Source organism: Microtus pennsylvanicus, chromosome 1, assembly GCF_037038515.1.
Source record: "Microtus pennsylvanicus isolate mMicPen1 chromosome 1, mMicPen1.hap1, whole genome shotgun sequence".
Lineage (NCBI taxonomy): Eukaryota > Metazoa > Chordata > Mammalia > Rodentia > Cricetidae > Microtus > Microtus pennsylvanicus.
In genome coordinates, this window is record NC_134579.1 from 126,133,189 (window position 1) to 126,150,260 (window position 17,072).

General features: G+C 51.7%; 1 protein-coding gene across 2 annotated transcripts in view; it reads left to right on the forward strand.

The window, feature by feature from the left end:
- The window catches only part of Myo18b (myosin XVIIIB), a 220,279-nt gene that overhangs the window by 31,199 nt on the left and 172,008 nt on the right, over positions 1 to 17,072 (forward strand). For both annotated transcript variants that reach the window (XM_075983418.1, XM_075983429.1), the window contains exons 12-13: positions 1,001 to 1,145; positions 15,859 to 16,032. In XM_075983418.1, the coding sequence (XP_075839533.1) occupies positions 1,001 to 1,145; positions 15,859 to 16,032 (319 nt within the window). The remainder of the gene's footprint in view (positions 1 to 1,000; positions 1,146 to 15,858; positions 16,033 to 17,072) is intronic.

A 17,072-nucleotide genomic window follows, 5' to 3' on the forward strand; every position in this document is an offset into this window, starting at 1 on the left:
ATTACGTGCTATGGCGGGTTACCGACAAAAAGATTCCTGTTCCAGCCTCACTTTCTCTTTACCTTCCAGGCTTCTGAATTGTGTGTCCTTGCACAGGACTACTTTTAGATTAATTTTAATATTCAGTCAAATATAATTAGAACTATAAATCTGACAAAAAGAGAAAAAAAGACACTTGACGATCAATAACCCATAGACATCTCACTGGGCCAGTCTTTGCTGCTTCAAATTCTCTGCCAACTTCTCTTCCTCCCACAGGGGGTGGAAAGCAAACACTACTCCAGCTTCTGAGGTGTATCTTGGGGTTTGGTGGCAAAAGGTGGTGTTCTGAAAGGAATCTGGGTCCACTTGGCTTGCCATGGGCTCTTGATTGATTGGTGATGTCTGCTGCGGGTTCAGAAATGGAGTGGGGTCGGGTCTCAGTACTTAATGGTCTCAGCTAGAAACTTAGCTCCACTAAAAACCACTTCTGGGTCCTCACTGCCAGCCACCTGCTGTCCTTGTCACCCTCATGCACCCATTCATTCGGTCCATTCCCCACATCTGCCTTTCACGTTCCCACTCCGATTTCTGCTCATCCTCTGTGATCTCCCGTGTGCCTGCTCGGGTCTGGGGTCCACCATGCAGTCCATTTCCCACGCCCCATTGCTTTTATGTCTGCTCACTTCTGCCTTGGGGAGCTCCGGGCACCAGGCTCAAGCTCGGGCTGGAGCTCAGGCTCCTTTATCTTGGCATCCAGACCAGAGCTCAGTGCAAATCGGAGCCTCGATAAATCCTTCCAAAAAGAGTAAAACCTACCCTGCACCCCAAACTGGACACCAATGACATTTACAATCTTCCCAGAAGTCTGAGTGTGTCTGCCAAACCCAGCCCGGCTTAACCGTGGGTAATTTACTGCGGTCGTAAACCAACCGTGCGCTCCACAGACTGACCTCAGCTCTGAGCTGTGACTTCCAGTCCCTCCACCGTGACAGCCTTTTCTTCTCTCCCCTTCCCCTAGCCTGAAGACAAGCAGAAGGCGGGGGCTGCATTTTCCCAGCTCCAGGGCGCCATGGAGCTGCTGGGCATCTCGGAAGATGAGCAGCAAGCCATTTGGCGGGTGCTGGCAGCCATCTACCACCTGGGTGCAGCAGGGGCATGCAAAGGTATGTCAGTCCCTCCTGCCAGCTGTTGTCTGATGTGGCGCCTCTCTCAGAAAGGTGGGGACAGACTACCTGTCACCACTCCTGTCTCAGAGTTCCCCAGTGATTTTTCCAGCCAATGGTGTCCATGAGAACCTGTCATTTCTGCTGTCTGTCACAGCAGTCACCAGGCACATAGGCCACAGAGCACTTGAAATGTAGCCCATAGCTATGGAATTGAATTTAGAATTGTATGTAAGTGTGTGTGTGTGTACGTGTGTGAGAGTATTGTATGTGTTTGTGTGCATGTGTGTGTGTGCATATGTAATATGTGTGTGGTATGTGTGTATATATCTGGTGTATGTATATGTTTATGTGCATGTATGTATGTGCATGGGCGTGTTGTGTGAATGGTGTGTGTGGTGTATGTGCATGCATATGTGTGTGCATGTCTGTGTGGTCTATGAGTATGTCTGTGCATGTATGTGTATGTGTGTGGGTGTGCATGTGTGTATGGGTGTGGTGTGTATATGGGTGTGCATGTGTGTATGAGCATGCATATGTGTGTGCATGTCTGTGTGGTCTATGAGTATGTGTATGCATGTATGTGTATGTGTGTGGGCGTGCATGTGTGTATGGGTGTGGTGTGTATATGGGTGTGCATGCGTGTGCATACATATGTGTATGTGTGGTGTGTATGTGGGTGTGCATGTGTATGTGTGGTGTGTGTATGGGTGTGCATGTGTGTGTGCACGTGTGTATGTGTGTGGTATGTGGAATGTGGTGTGTGGTGTGTATGTGTGTTGTAGGACAGAGGAAGCCTTAGAACTTCTTCCTCAGGTTCTGTCTACCTTGGGTTTTCAGACAGAGTCTCTCACTGGCCTGGAGCTGCCCAGTCACGGCAGACTGGCTGCTGTGTCCCAAAGATGTCCCTGTTCCTGCATTCTAGCTCTGGGTTAGCGACAGGCCACCATGCCTGACTTGTACAAATGAGTGCTGGGAATGGACTCACGCTTGTGCAGCAGGGACTTTGCACAACATATCATCTCCCTGGCCCTAGTTGTACGTAATTTTAATGACTAAATTGCCAGTGGCTTTTGCTGTCCAGAGAAGCCTTAGGCTCTGAGTTGAGGTTGCCCGTGCCATAGACGAGTGTCCCCATCACACAGGCTGGGTTCTACCACTCATCCCCATGGTCTGTGATTGACAGCTTTCTGGTTGTGTCTCATCATCAGTGTCTCTGTGGCTTTGGCATCTTGGGCCTTTCCTCTTCAGCCCTTCCCTGCCCTACGGATGCCCTGGTGCCAGTGCCCTCGTTGGGAGCTCTTTACAGCAGGCATTTGCCCATTTACACATCTGTGTGTGGACTATTGCAGTGGTTTCTTGTCTCTCTCACTGCTGTGGCCCTATGACAAATGTCCATATCTTGATGACATAAAGGAGTCCAGCCTCTCCTCTGTCAGTGCTGACTGCCAGGTATCTGGAGCAGGCTATGTGCACACCTGTGAAGGCTCATGGGAGCACCTCCCTCTCCAGTCTTTGTCTCTGGCCTTTTTCCTTTAGCATTGTTATCTTACCCTGTTTCTGCCATCACCTGCACTTCCTTCTGGGTTCTCATCTCCTTTTCTGTAACTTCTAAGAACACCGGTCTTTGGGTGTCCATGGTTGGTCTTGTCTTGAGTGCAACCAAAGTAGAGGGGGCCATGCCCAAGAGTTAGAAAGAAGGAAGCGACTAGAGCTGTTCATGTGACCAACTCTCAGCTCTGATAGGCTAGGAGTCCTTGACTGGCAGCTCCAGGCTGCACACAGTGGGCGGGGCTGTCTGGAGGAGGCTTCCTGCCTTCCAGAACAGGTTCAGCAGAAAGAGGAGGTGGTGGGTGAGGGGGAAGAGGGTGAGGAGGAAAAGGAGGAGAAGGCAGAGGATCAGTCCACCAGACAGCTGGCTCTACCTTCCCGTGTCGACTGGGTCTGCTCTTTGCTTCCAACTGGGCTAGACTGCAGTCACCTGCCATGGTGAAGAGGGGCTCTACTCGACTCCCTCTCCTCTTGGGTTAGTGGGCATCCCCTCGGATGTACAGTCAGATGCTCCCTCGTGTGGACATGCTCAGGATGATAAGAGAGAAATCCATGTCTATAAATACTTTATTAACTCATGGTTATGGCAGTAATTTCCTCCACCCCCCCCCTACATTATTTTACGGAGAGCTCGTGTCAGTCTGCCCAGAAGCCCTGCCCCGTGATTTACTGTATTTTCCTGCTCTGGAAGATTTCATAATGGGTTGTTCTAGAATCAGCTATTAAAAATCCACAGTCGTGTGTAAACGCCTCTGCCTTGTGTCACAACAGATCGCTCTGAAATATATGAGGCTCATTTTCATTAATCAGGGACCCTGCCTGAGCTTCCTCAGCCTGCTTTGGAAGCCTTGAAACCAGCATGCTTTGGGGAGGAAGGGGTGGGGTCTCGTGTCTGGATGGGGGCTTTGCGAAGTGACAGTGTTCTGCCATGTGCACCAGTGCTCCGAGAAGCCTCGAGAACACTTGCATAGTGTTCTGACTGCAATGGAGAGGCTGCTGGGGAGGGCTGCCTCAGTTTCCTTGCTGAGGCTGTGAGGAGGCTCGGATGGGCACCTGAACTTGGATCCCTGGCACCCACATAAGCTGGGCATGGTGGCTGTCATTTGTATCCCTGATGGGCTTTCTGACCAGATAGTCTAGCTTGCACACTGGTTTCCAGGAACAAGAAGGAGAGAGACAGGGAGAACGCCTAATGCTGATGTCTGCCTTCTGTATGCACAGCACACAGGTGCACAGACACACAAACATGTACACGTGACAGTAGACCGATGAGGGCCTGCACTAAGTGCACATAGTGGTTACACCAGGAGCAACAGAACGTTAATACAAGAGTTGGCACCCACGTGGGGCCCGTACACACCCACTCCTGTCTGCCTATGTTCTCTACGTGAGGAAATGGGAGCCTCTCATCAGGTGTCACACGGCAGCTATACCCTTGGGTTCCTGTCATTCCTGAGATGAACAGTCATAGGCTGTGTGAAATCTCTGCAGTTTAGGGACAACACGGGGAGTGAGGTGGCAAAGATCGTCCCAGTGGCATCTCACAGGTCGTGTGGATCTCCTGTGACCCGTGACTCAGCCACAACCTGGGTAGGTCCTCGCCTTCTCTCCGACCTCCCTTGGTGGCCAGCAGTTGGGCCTCAGGCCCTCTTCTCCTCCCCACCGGCTGACCCATCCATCACAGTGACACAGTTAGGGAGTGCACAGACGCCATGTGCCACAAACGTCCGCAGAGCTGGGACTCTCTTGTCTTTGTGAGCTCTTTGGTCTCCATTCTGTCCTGTGGCACGGACGCTAGGTGTGCTCCATGGGGTGCAGCTGTGAAATGCCTCCCATGAGTGACCATGCATGGTGTCACTCCACTTAAAGGTACTGGCGAGTAACAGGCTCAGATTCCCTCTGCAGTGCTCGTCTGTGTAAGACAGTGGTCAAAGCACAGGCCCTGAGACCCAGCTGAATCCAGCGTTCCTGTATATGCATGCTGTACCTCTGTGAGGGCTAGCCTCGGACTCTGGGGCTTCACCATGAGTTATTACATCCTAAGAGTTGGGGCATTTGTAAAATCAAAGGGCTCACTCCCCTTGGGGTCCCTGACGTGAGGTTCCCCATGTGGCTGTTTTCTACATGTGGCTGATAGAAGCTATGCAGGTCAAGCTGTCCTGGGCTGAGTGGAGAGCTCCATTCTGCTCATGGTATCAGGTCTCTCCATGTAGGGAGCTTGGGCTTCATGGGGTCTCAAGGCTCCAGGACCCCAAGTACATGTTTGTCAGGACAGCGCTGGAAACTGTCACTTTTCTGAGCTGTTCCATTGGTTAAAAGCTTCAAGGGCCAAAGGAGGCAGACTCCACCCCCAGAGATGAGAGCGCTAGCTTCCCTAATAGTGTCCCTGGATATCAGGGTTGTGTATCATAGGCTGTGCTTGTCACTGAGCTGGCTGTGTGACTCACTGGGCCTGCTGGTTTCTCAGGTGTAGTGTAAGAATCAGCTCTGTAACGGATTCTGGTGGCTTCAGGGATGTCCTACCACACACTGCCCAGCTCCTTCTGAGGGGACAGAGACTGACCAGGGTCTTCTCGTGTCTCCCAAGGACACTTCTGAAAGGGGTAATCTATTTGCTCTTAGAACACGCACTGGTATCCATTTCTCCATATTGGGGCCTCTGGTTGCATGGGCCTAAAAGCCATGGCAGTGCTCTTTGAACAAACTTATCCCGGAATCTGGCCACTCCTTCGCTCCATCTAAGGCTGGTGTGGGTGGGTGGCTTTGTCTCTTGGTTTTCAGAGATGACTTGGCAGACAGAGAAGGGGTCACCTTGGCTCCAGATACCAAGGCTCAGAGATATTCCGTGGTTCCAAAGTCCAACAGCATCCTGCAGTGTTGAGCTCAGGGACTGTCTCTAAAGTTTCCTTGAGGCTGCCTGGTCATGCTCATCCCAAGGTGGGTACTCGGAGCACCACACTTTCATAGGGGCCCTTCCTTGGTTCCATCCAATCCTCTGATGTCCCTACAGCACTCTGCTGTAGATGTTGAGCTGAGCAGAATGGGGGGGACAATTCCAAGCTGAGACGGTGGGTGCTCCCAGGGCCAGGCTGATCTTTCCAACTGGGACAATTCTCTGTCCTTGGGGACTCAATGTTCTCATCTCTAAAATGTGACGGTAATGTCCATTTCAATACACTTGCAGGACTGACTCCCTTTAATCTGACCATTTATAGCCCCCCCCCCGGTTTCCTTAATACATATGTGAATATTATCAGCCAGAAGTTCTACCTGGTGAGCGAGGGTGGGCTTATCTTCACTCCTCCCCATTCCCTGTAGCTCTCCACAAAAAGTGGAGCCACAAGTCACTGTGCCTGCTGACCCTCGCTGCTGGACAAAGAGGACCACAGCAAATAGAATCCGGTCTGGCAGCCGGAATGAGGACAGTTCATGTCTCTGGCTTATATGGCTTGGCCTCTGTTCCCCATGAAGGCCAGAAGCATGCTTCATTTATTTGCCTTCACTAAACTCAGCAGCCTGCTTAGCATTTGACCCGTCGCCTAAGGGACGATGCAGTCGGACCATATATAAGGGGCTGGTGATGGGAGGGAAGTGAGCAAAGGCCACAGTCAACTCCTGCCACCTTGTAAAGATGCTGGGTGCTGAATGAATGGGGCTGTAATTTGGGGGCCCAAAGGGCTCACTATGCAGTGTCACTAACAACAAGGGCCCAGCACCCCACCCTTTTGGATACTAATGGAGCCAGTCCACGTGTAGCTGGAGGAGGTGGGCGGATGCACTCTAGACTGGGAGCCCCTGAGCACAGAGCAAGAACGGGCACAAGGCAGTGTCTTCCTTGCTCTGTCCAGGGCGCCCCTCTCTGCTGTTTCATGTGTGGTTCTGTCTACACCGAGTGTCTCTGAACAACAGAAACACTCCGAAAGGATTCAGTACCAGCCAGTAAAGCTGCTTCACACCCCGCTTCTGGCTGCACCCAGGACCCGGTGGATGACCGGAGCTGTGCCTTTTCCTCCCCTAAGTGGCTTCTGGTCTTGGTGCTGTCACAGTCACATGATGAAGCTGCAAGTCCCCTTTCCCTTCTTCTCCCCCTCACTCCTCCTTTCTCTTACAGTTTTTTTTTGGTTTAGTTATATTATGTGTGTGGGTGTTTTGCCTGCATGTATGTCTGTATCACATTCACGCCTGGTGCCTGGGGGGGGGCAGGAGAGGGTTCAGTTGCTCTAGAACTGGAGTTATAGAAGGTTGTGAGCCATCACATGGATGCTGGGAACCAAACCTAAGTTCTCTACAAGAGCAACAGTGCCCTTACTCACTGAGCCATCTCTTCAGCCCCCCCTGCCCCCAACCCTTCTGTGTCTACAGCAGACCCCCAGCTGCCCTGGGACTCCGCCTTCACTTTTCCAGACCACATAGATTGCCTACAGAAAGTGTGGTGATGCTGGGTACAGGAGAAGAGTTCCAGGCAGGCAGCAGCCTCGGGTGGGCCCACAGGGTCCTGCAGGCAGCTGAACCTATGAGACAGACACAGGGAGAGTGAGTGCTCCGGGCTCTGGAGCCGTAACGTGCAGGATCTGCACATCTGGTTCTTTCTTCTATCTCCATGTGAGGCCTGGGGTCTGAGTTCCCACCTAAATCTCGGTCCCGATGGTAGATGGACAGCCGTGGACTGTCACATGACTGGGTACCGTGGACATTCCATCAATCAGTCCTGAGACCCGGCCCCTCCCCATGTCCCTTCTTCCCACGTGCTTCTCAAGGCCAAGTCTGTGCCTGTCTGCCCTGCCCCAGCTGGTAGCTTGGCTTCCGTCCCAGCAGCTGTGCAGCAGGCCTATTCTGGGCCACAGGCAAGGATTTATTCTGCATTTTCTGAGCATATTGAATTCATTCATTAAGCGGGGATGGCTGCTCTGGGATGGAAACAATTAGAAGTTTCTGAAAAATGAACTCCCCGAAGTGGCTGGGGCTGGAAGGCAGAGCTCCGGCAGCTCCTGGCCTTGGGGGTGAGTGTGGAAGCTGCAGCGAGGGGCCTCTGGGGTCCAGCAGGCCATGATGTCCCTTAGTGGTCACCGGGTGCTCCACAGCCACAGGAGGGGGTGTTGAGGATATGTGGTGAAGATGATGGTGGTGCTGTCATGGTGATGCTATTGACAGAGGTGGTTATGAGAAGGGTAATGGTGATGATGGTGGTGCTGTCATGGTGACGCTGATGACAGAGATGGTTATGAGAAGGGTAATGGTGATGATGGTGGTGCTGTCATGGTGACGCTGATGACAGAGATGGTTATGAGAAGGGTAATGGTGATGATGGTGGTGCTAGTGGTCATGGTGACGCTGATGACAGAGATGGTTATGAGAAGGGTAATGGTGATGATGGTGGTGCTAGTGGTCATGGTGACGCTGATGACAGAGATGGTTATGAGAAGGGTAATGGTGATGATGGTGGTGCTAGTGGTCATGGTGACGCTGATGACAGAGATGGTTATGAGAAGGGTAATGGTGATGATGGTGGTGCTGTCATGGTGACGCTGATGACAGAGGTGGTTATGAGAAGGGTAATGGTGATGATGGTGGTGCTAGTGGTCATGGTGACGCTGATGACAGAGATGGTTATGAGAAGGGTAATGGTGATGATGGTGGTGCTGTCATGGTGACGCTGATGACAGAGGTGGTTATGAGAAGGGTAATGGTGATGATGGTGGTGCTGTCATGGTGACGCTGATGACAGAGGTGGTTATGAGAAGGGTAATGGTGATGATGGTGGTGCTGTCATGGTGACGCTGATGACAGAGGTGGTTATGAGAAGGGTAATGGTGATGATGGTGGTGCTAGTGGTCATGGTGACGCTGATGACAGAGGTGGTTATGAGAAGGGTAATGGTGATGATGGTGGTGCTAGTGGTCATGGTGACGCTGATGACAGAGATGGTTATGAGAAGGGTAATGGTGATGATGGTGGTGCTGTCATGGTGATGCTGTTGACAGAGGTGGTTATGAGAAGGGTAATGGTGATGATGGTGGTGACTAAGTAGCTCCCAAGGTATTTGTGGAGTGACCCATGTGACCAGCTGTTGCAAAGAGCATGTGGCTGCTGAAAGGGTTCTGGACTGGGCTCAGTTAGATCCAAGTCCCTCCTGGTGTTTTCTTTTCTAGCAGAGTGGCCTCAGGCGAGCCCCTCACAGATTCGCTTTTGGTCCCTTGGTGCTGTTGGTCCTGCTGTTACTTTGTGCAGCACCTTCTGGCTGAGGACTCCCTGAGCTTTCTGCTCCACAACTGTGTCCTCTGTGTAGGGACACTGCTAGCTGGCTTTACATCCAGTGTCTAACTTTACTCTTAAATGACCCAATGGGAAGGCGACCAGCCCATTTCACAGATAAAAAGACCAAGACCCAGAAAGAGGATATCTCTTACTTGAGAAATCACAATGACAACAAAACCGTCTTTCGACCTCTGGCCTCTGGCTCTTCCCAGTCTCCCAGCACCACGAAGAGTTCCTGACAACCACTCCCCACTGAAGTCTTGATTATGCTAGGTCGAGAGATCTCCCTAAGGTCTATTCCTCTCCCCTTGTGAAATCTCAGTGCACAGGGCACACTGTAGCTTCTGAGAACCCTTCACTAAAGCCTGCTGCGTCTGTAAGTTACCCCACCTGAAGTGTCCACAGGATACCATCACGGCCCACTCCCCGCCGCAGCCTTAGCCATGATGCCCATCCCTGCTGGTCAGGTGTAACTCAACAGCAGTTTCTGGATGGTTTTGTCCAGATGTGCAAGCAGCAGAGCCTGGTGCTGATGCCAGCTTCCTTCAAAGCAGCAGGAGGAAGTCATGTGGGTGGGCAAAGTGTCAGGGTAGGAGCTCTGTGAAGCAGGAAGCTCTGTATGAGTGAGGGACAATGCTTCCCATGGTGCCCGTGACAGCATTTGCCTGGAATTTGGGTCAGAGACTCAGTTCCTGGAATGTTTCTTCTTAGGACATGTTCTTCCTGATGTATCATTCACGAGGGTGGGTGGTTCTGGGGTGCAGATCTAGGGCACCCACAACCTTTCCAAGTCTTCACACTGCTCTCTTCTGACCATTGCTGTCCTCATTTTGAGGAAATTGAAACTGAATATCTGGGAATCAGCCTGACTTTTTAGGACATTGCGTGGTACCAAGAGGAAGAAACCCGGTCAATCATCCTCATCAACTTAGACCATGAAAACTGCTATGGGCAAGTTCAACAGAACCACCGCATACGGGCTGCCCAATCATGCTTCAGCATTGCCAGGGCACAGAACCACCGCATACGGGCTGCCCATGCATGCTTCGGCATTGCCAGGGCATAAATTTCATTTTCATTTGTGGCACCAAGTGATAGAAATGGGATTTGAACCAGCCATTTTGTCCTTGGAGCTAACTCCTGTTCTACTTGCAGCAACCACAACCACAATTCTTTGAGCTTATCTCTTCTCTGCAGGTGGCCACAGTCTTCCCAGGCTTCCGAACTGTAAATCTCCGTGTGAGGCAGAGGGAGCCAGATGCTCTGGTGTTATAAATAAACCCCATAATGTTGAGTAATCAGGAACAACTCAGCTATTGTCGGAAGGAGAAATAACTCGGTTATTAATAAATGCAGGAGGTCACAGTAATTGATAGCAATTGAACCCACTGTGTGCAGGGACATAGCTATGCCATTGTACACTTGCATGCATGCTCGCTCCCTCCCTCCCTCTCTCCTTCGGCACCCACTTTCCTCCTCCCCTCCCCGAGTCCTCAAACCTTGCCTCTGCAGGTAGATTTGAGTCATAGACTCTGCAGCTCCAGGATCTTCTCTTGCAACTTCCTTTTCTCCCTCTCACTCCCCCTTTATTCTCTGTTTAAGCTTTGCCTGCCGGGTGACTCTGGAGACAGAGTAACCATCGGGGCTCTTTCAGCTGAGCTAGAATTTCCCAGACCAGTGTCTGATGGGATACGGGAACTGAGGCAGGCTCTGTGGAGGTGTTCTAGGGTTAAACTGGGTTAAGAAGAATGTCCTCTGCTGGAGGCTCACAGAAACTGCTCTAAGGGCTCCCAGAAGTCCCGCAGCTGTGATACATACCAGGCTGTGACAAGGATATGATACAGGAATCATTTTCCTCGGTGTGTGTACAGCTGCCTGTGATTTTGGAGGTCAAAGGTGACTTTGGCTGCCTTCCTCCATCTCTCTCCACCTTACTGTTTTTGAAACAATGTATCTTGGGCATTCCACTTTGGCTAGACTAACTGGCAAGGCCAGCAAGTCCCAGGCTTCCGTCCCCACCTCTCCAGTGTTGGGACTGCAGGCCTGTACTGCCACTCCTGGCTTTCCCCATGGGTTCTGGGGATCTGAACTCAGGTCCTCCCTTTATTGATGGGGCCGTTTCTGTCCCTTTTTCCTCGAGTATGTTCGATGAACTTTGGGGAGACTGACACACAACTCTGAGACCACCTGCCCTATTCCATCCCTCTGTTGTCACTGAGAATCACTGAGTCAGCCCTGCCTGGCCAGGTTGCTGTTGGCTTGAGACTGGTCTCAGTCAGACATGCGGATAGCCTCTGGGGAATAAATAAGATGTCAGAGAAAGAAGGCAGCTTGCCAGGAGCTTGCCTTCCTCTCTGGACTCTTTCCTGGGCCACCTTCATTTGAAGGGAAGCCCAGCTAGACATTGGTTTCTGTGGCCATGGCCAGTGGTCCCTCCCGAGCCTTGGCTGAAGATGCTAGGGTGAGAGTTCAAGGGCAAGGGTGCTTGTGTGATGTGAGGCTAGAAGGCCAGGAGGGACTGTGCTAGAGATCCAGCGAGCAAGAGGCAGCGCTGCCTGTCGATTCTCACCAGACACCCAAGAAATGGCTGGCGATCCGTACACACTGGGAGTGACCTCTGTTCTCAGAGGATATTCCAGCTACAGCTTCTGGACCCCTAGAAGGTAATGAGAAGAGCGTCAGTCCACAGCAGGAGAGGCCCACCCTGCTCCCTGGCAGAACTGGTTTCCATCTCTCTCTTTGATGGTCCCTCTCTGCCCCTCTGCCCAGCTCCCTTTGGTTTTATCTTCACATTGATGTTGTCACACTGTTCTGACGGTTCATACGGCTGGCTCCTCGGGGGCAGAGGAGCACTCTCATCCGTCAAGTCTTGGGAAGGGAGGCAAGGGCGGCGTGAACAGGACTGGCCATCAGCCGTGCAGCTCATCCACTCCTGGACTCATTCCTCACCGGGCGGGCGACTTATCCCAAGGCCAAGGCAGAAGCCTGGTGACAGCAGTGAGCTCTCAGTTCTCTACTCCCCCATGGATGGCAGAAGAGCCAAACAGCTTCTCCACAGGGGCCTGGCAGGCTCTGGGCCACTTCCTGTAACACCCTGGACAGTAAGCTTGAGCGTGTCATGCGTAGTTGTCTTTCCATCTGCGCATTCTTTCGGAGGAGAAACTCTATCTATAGACGGGGCCCAGGTAGAGTCCCTGGCACATACCCTGTACTCAAATCTCAACGATTATCATTACTGTTAACTGGTAGCCTTGTGGAGAAAGGGATCAAACCCAGAAAGCCTTGCTCCTCCAGATGCTGGGAATCCCCCCCCATTCCGTGTCATCCCCCACTGCAACCTCAGTGGTGACCTTTTGAGGAGCACAACAGTGTCCCTGGCTTTGGAGGAGTTAGTAACAGACACTGGGCTAACACAGGACCTTCTCTCAGTAGAGAAGTAACCTTAGTCAACAGAGGGCGCCCAGCAGGGACACTGATGCTAGCTAGCAGTCTCCTTGGTACATAGCCATTTCTGGAAGCAGTCAGCAGACCTGCAGGGGGTGCCCTGCCCTGCAGGAACCTGGAAAAGAGCGCCCCCTGGAGTTTATAGGTGAAGCTTCAGTGACAGTGAGCAGGGCACTCCTGTGGGGCTCCACCTTGTCCTTGTGCCCTTCTAAAAGGATCTTGGGGGCTCTTCTGATCTTTCATGGATCGTAATAACTATGAGGCCGCCTGAGTAGTGGCTACTACTGAGAAAGGCAGTGGTGGAAATTGGAAACTGAGGCTGTTTCTTCCTGGTAATCTCACCCAGTTCTGTCTCTCTTCCCCTCAAGTGGCACCCCTGAGCTCTTGTTACTCCTGGGATAGGCTGCGGCCACTGTCCCTGTCTGATCAAAGATGAGGAGTCAATTTTTAGTTAAGCTCCTATGCTACTGACCAAGTTCCCTTCAGACCACTTTGACTTCATTAACTGGAGACCCTTCAACAGACCCTGGAAATGTGCCTGTAGGCCAGGAGGACCCACAGAGCCCAGAAGATAACCTCAGAACCCCCAACTCCTCCCAGAAACCTCACCCCAACCCCTCCCCAGCTCCATCAGCTCCCTGAGGCTGGACAAATCACTGTAGGTGTGATGGGGGCAGGGACTCCAGAGCAGATGTGCGTGGTGAAAGAAGGAAGCCTCTTCTGGGGTAATGGGCTGTCCAACTTCTCTCTCATGCCTGCTCAGCTCCCTTTTTAACAAAGAGAGAGCTGGCTGGCTTCAGCCTGGGAGACAATGAATCTAATTAGAATCTAATGGCCTGCTGGCACCTGCGTATTTCTGCTTTCTGTTGTGACAGGTGACAATGATTCTCACTAGACACAGAACTAACGTTTCCTTTCACAATGTGTTTGTCTAAGAGAAATAGATGACGAGGTCCCATCGGGGACTGTGGATCTGGGGGTCCTAGGGACGTGCTGAGTTTCCTAAAGGTGACATTTGAAGGATGGGCTTTGGCGAGCAACAGCAGGTTCTGCTTTTCAGTGGCTGTCTATTGTCTGTTGATTTTCTGAGTCATTTTTCACATCTTTAAGTGACAATGACCACCCACCTCCATGGCAGCGGTGAAGGAAGGAGGCTGAGGCTTCAGGCGGTATAGTGAGCTCAGGCCAGCCTGGGTCGGGTAGTGAGACCTTGTCTCAAAGAAACGATGCACAGAAATGCACGAATGGTCATAGTGCTAGAATGCTCTGAAAATTTATTAGTGATGGCAAACGGGATGGGCTAACACATACCAAGATGGGGACATCATATAGACTCCCAACTTCCAAATGAGGGGAGTGAAAAATACAGCATGTTAAATAAGAGAAGCTTGACTATTACACTACCCTTACTGTTGACACCATACTCACTGCCACCATCATGACCACCATCATTGCCATCATCACCACCATCATCACCATCACCACCAACACCGTCATCACCCCTGCCATCACCATCACCATCATCATCACCACTATCATTATCATCAACACTATCATCACTACCATCATCAGTACCATCATCATCACCACCAACACCATCATCACCCCTGCCATCATTACCACCACAACCATCACCACTATCATCATCATCACCATCATCACCACCACCATCATCACCACCACCATCATCATCACCATCATCATCATCACCATCATCATCACCATCATCACCACCATCATCACCATCATCATCACCACCATCATCACCATCATCACCACCACCATCATCACCACCATCACCACCATCACTACCACCATCACCATCATCACCATCACCACCACCACCACCACCACCACCACCATCATCACCCCTGCCATCATCATCATCACCACCATCACCACCACCATCATCATCACCATCATCATCACCATCATCATCACCATCATCATCACCATCACCACCAGCACCATCATCACCCCCACCATCATCATCATCACCACCACCACCACCACCACCACCATCATCACCATCATTGCTATAGCATCATCATCACTTGCAATCATCATGGCCACCACCATCACCACCACCATCAGCTGTGCCATCAACTATGATTGACTTCCTCAGGTCTCATTTTCACCATCCTTGCAAAGTGGCATTTGTGGTGAGCTTCCTGCGTAGCTGGTACACAGGAGCACCCAGCAAGCAGCTGCTATTTTTCATCTTCTCCAGGTAGCACTGGTTAAAGTCTCAGGCAGAGTCTCTCCCACAGGGTTCCAATTTTGCCCTGAGACTGATTGTTCAGATGTCTCCTTGGCCCACTGGGCCCTGGCAGCCACCTGGGGGGCAGAGGGATGTCTGCAGGGAGCCGTGGTTTGTGAGAAGACAGGAGACATTGTGATTTGCTTTAATTAGTCAGTTATTTGTATTTGGGTCACAAATCAGTTCACAGATACTGTAGGGAATTTAGAAAATGTCAATTCTTCACTCTGTCTGACTATATTCCTGCTTGCTGTGTAATTTTCAAAGATGTAAAAACATCTGTTTCTTTGTGTGGCATGTGTAGACAACGACCACATGCTAGTTCTCTCTTTCAGACGTGTGGGTCTGGGGACTGCACTCAGGTCTTTCAGGATTGGTGGCAGCACCTAGCCTGCTGGGCCATCCCACCATGCCCTCCCTCCTCACTCTGCTCATTGTACCAGCACTCTATAAACGACGTCACGGTATCTTGCAGGGTGGTTTTCCACCCACTTTTGCTTAACGGCATCTGTAAGCACCATCAGGAAGTGTTCTAAATGGTGCCCCGTGATTCTCTGACGACCCCACTTTGCTGCCCTCCTTGTTGTGCTCCAGGTGGACTGCTTGTTTTTCACACAGCACCCTCACTTCTGCCCCGGGGCTTTCCCATCGCCTCCTCACCTCTAAGCTCCTTGCTGGTCACAGCACAAGCCCAGTGTCATATCTCTCCCGGGTTCCTCTGGGCAGCGGACATCCATCTCTCTTTGTCCATTATTCTGGTTTAGTGTCTCCTTGCGGTATGAACTGCCTGAACTCATCTCCCTTGTCTGCCTGTCTGCTTGCTTCTTGCCCAGTTCCCTACCTGGACCGTAAGGTAGCTGTATGAGGCAGTCACTGTGTGTGACTTTCTGTTGTGTCAAAGGTGCTCTGTAAATCAAGCTGAGCATGCAGGTGACTGGTTAGATGTGTGGCCAGGTAACCGGGTAAGTGTTTGGTGGTTGATTGGGCAGGCAAGGGTCAGACAGTAGATGTGCACATAAATAAGCACATGGATGGCTATGCCTAATTCTATCTCATTCTCCATCTAGAGTGTTTCCCTTATTAGCTTGAAAAGAAAAAGACCAAAATAGATGGAAGAGTGGCAGGACTCCCTGAAGTGTTCTTGGGCATGCTGCCACCCTGTGCCTGGCATCTCACCTCACATCTTCCTTGTCCTCTGCACAGTGGGCCGGAAGCAGTTCATGCGGTTTGAGTGGGCCAGCCGCGCTGCTGAGGCCCTGGGTTGTGACTACGAGGAACTGAATTCCGCCACCTTCAAGCACCACCTGCGGCAGATTCTCGAGCAGATGACATCAGGGCCGCAGCGCCAGGGCCTGGAGGACAACGAAGCCTGCTCAGGTACCAAGTACCCAAGGCCACACACTAGGTGCCCAGCTCCTTGCAGAGACTGCACTGGTGGCTGCGCTATATGCTTTCCGTGTTTCCACGTGTTCATCACGACAGCTGAGGAAAGTTGCTCTGTGCACAAGTGCCAGGCTAGGGAATGCCAGTGTCGGTGGAAAAGGAAACGGTGCCTCCCTGATTGATGCTTATGGTCAAACAGCTCTCTCTGGCCATTGACCATGGAGGCTGCAGAGTCCTGGGTGGGTCCTCTGCTGGGAGAGGGGACATCAGGCTCTGCCCAGAGGCTGATGTATTTCCACTGTGGTTTGTGTTTGTGGAGTGCTTGATAGGTAGAGGAGGAAGTTCTACCTGTGTGGGGATGAGGGCGAGGCCGGGGCATCTGGAGCTGGGGGGGGGGATGTGGGAGGGAGGGTGAAGGGCAGGTACCTATCAGCACACACAGTTGCAGTGACTGATGGGAAGCTGAAGAGTGGCTTAATGAGGGAGGAGGAGGCTTGTTCTCAGGAAATCTCAGCTAGAAAGCTGAGCCGCCAGGAGGAGAGCTGAGAACCTGTAGAAACCATAGGTGAGGGACGTGACTCAGCGGGCAGAGTGCCTGCCGTGCAAGTGTGAGAACCTGAGTTTGGATTCCCAAGAACCCACCTAAAAGCTGGGCACAGCAGTGTGTGTCAGCCCTGAGGAAACAGAGGCGAGAAGGCCCTGGTGCCCGCTGAGCCGGTGAGTTACTGCTCAGTGAGGGGCTTTGTCTCAAAAAATAGGGTGCAAAGTGATGGAAGAAGACAGCAGTGTCACCCTCTGGCTTTCACACTCGCACACACACACACACACACACACACGCCCACTCACACACAAATGCAACACAAACACATTTACAAACACTCATATACACTTACACAAACACTGATGCACACATAATACATTCACACACAAACACACACTGATGCACACATGCATACACTCACACACAAACACACACAAAAGGGAAATGGGGCAGATGCTGGGTCTAGGGTACACATGGAGGCGACACGGAAGTG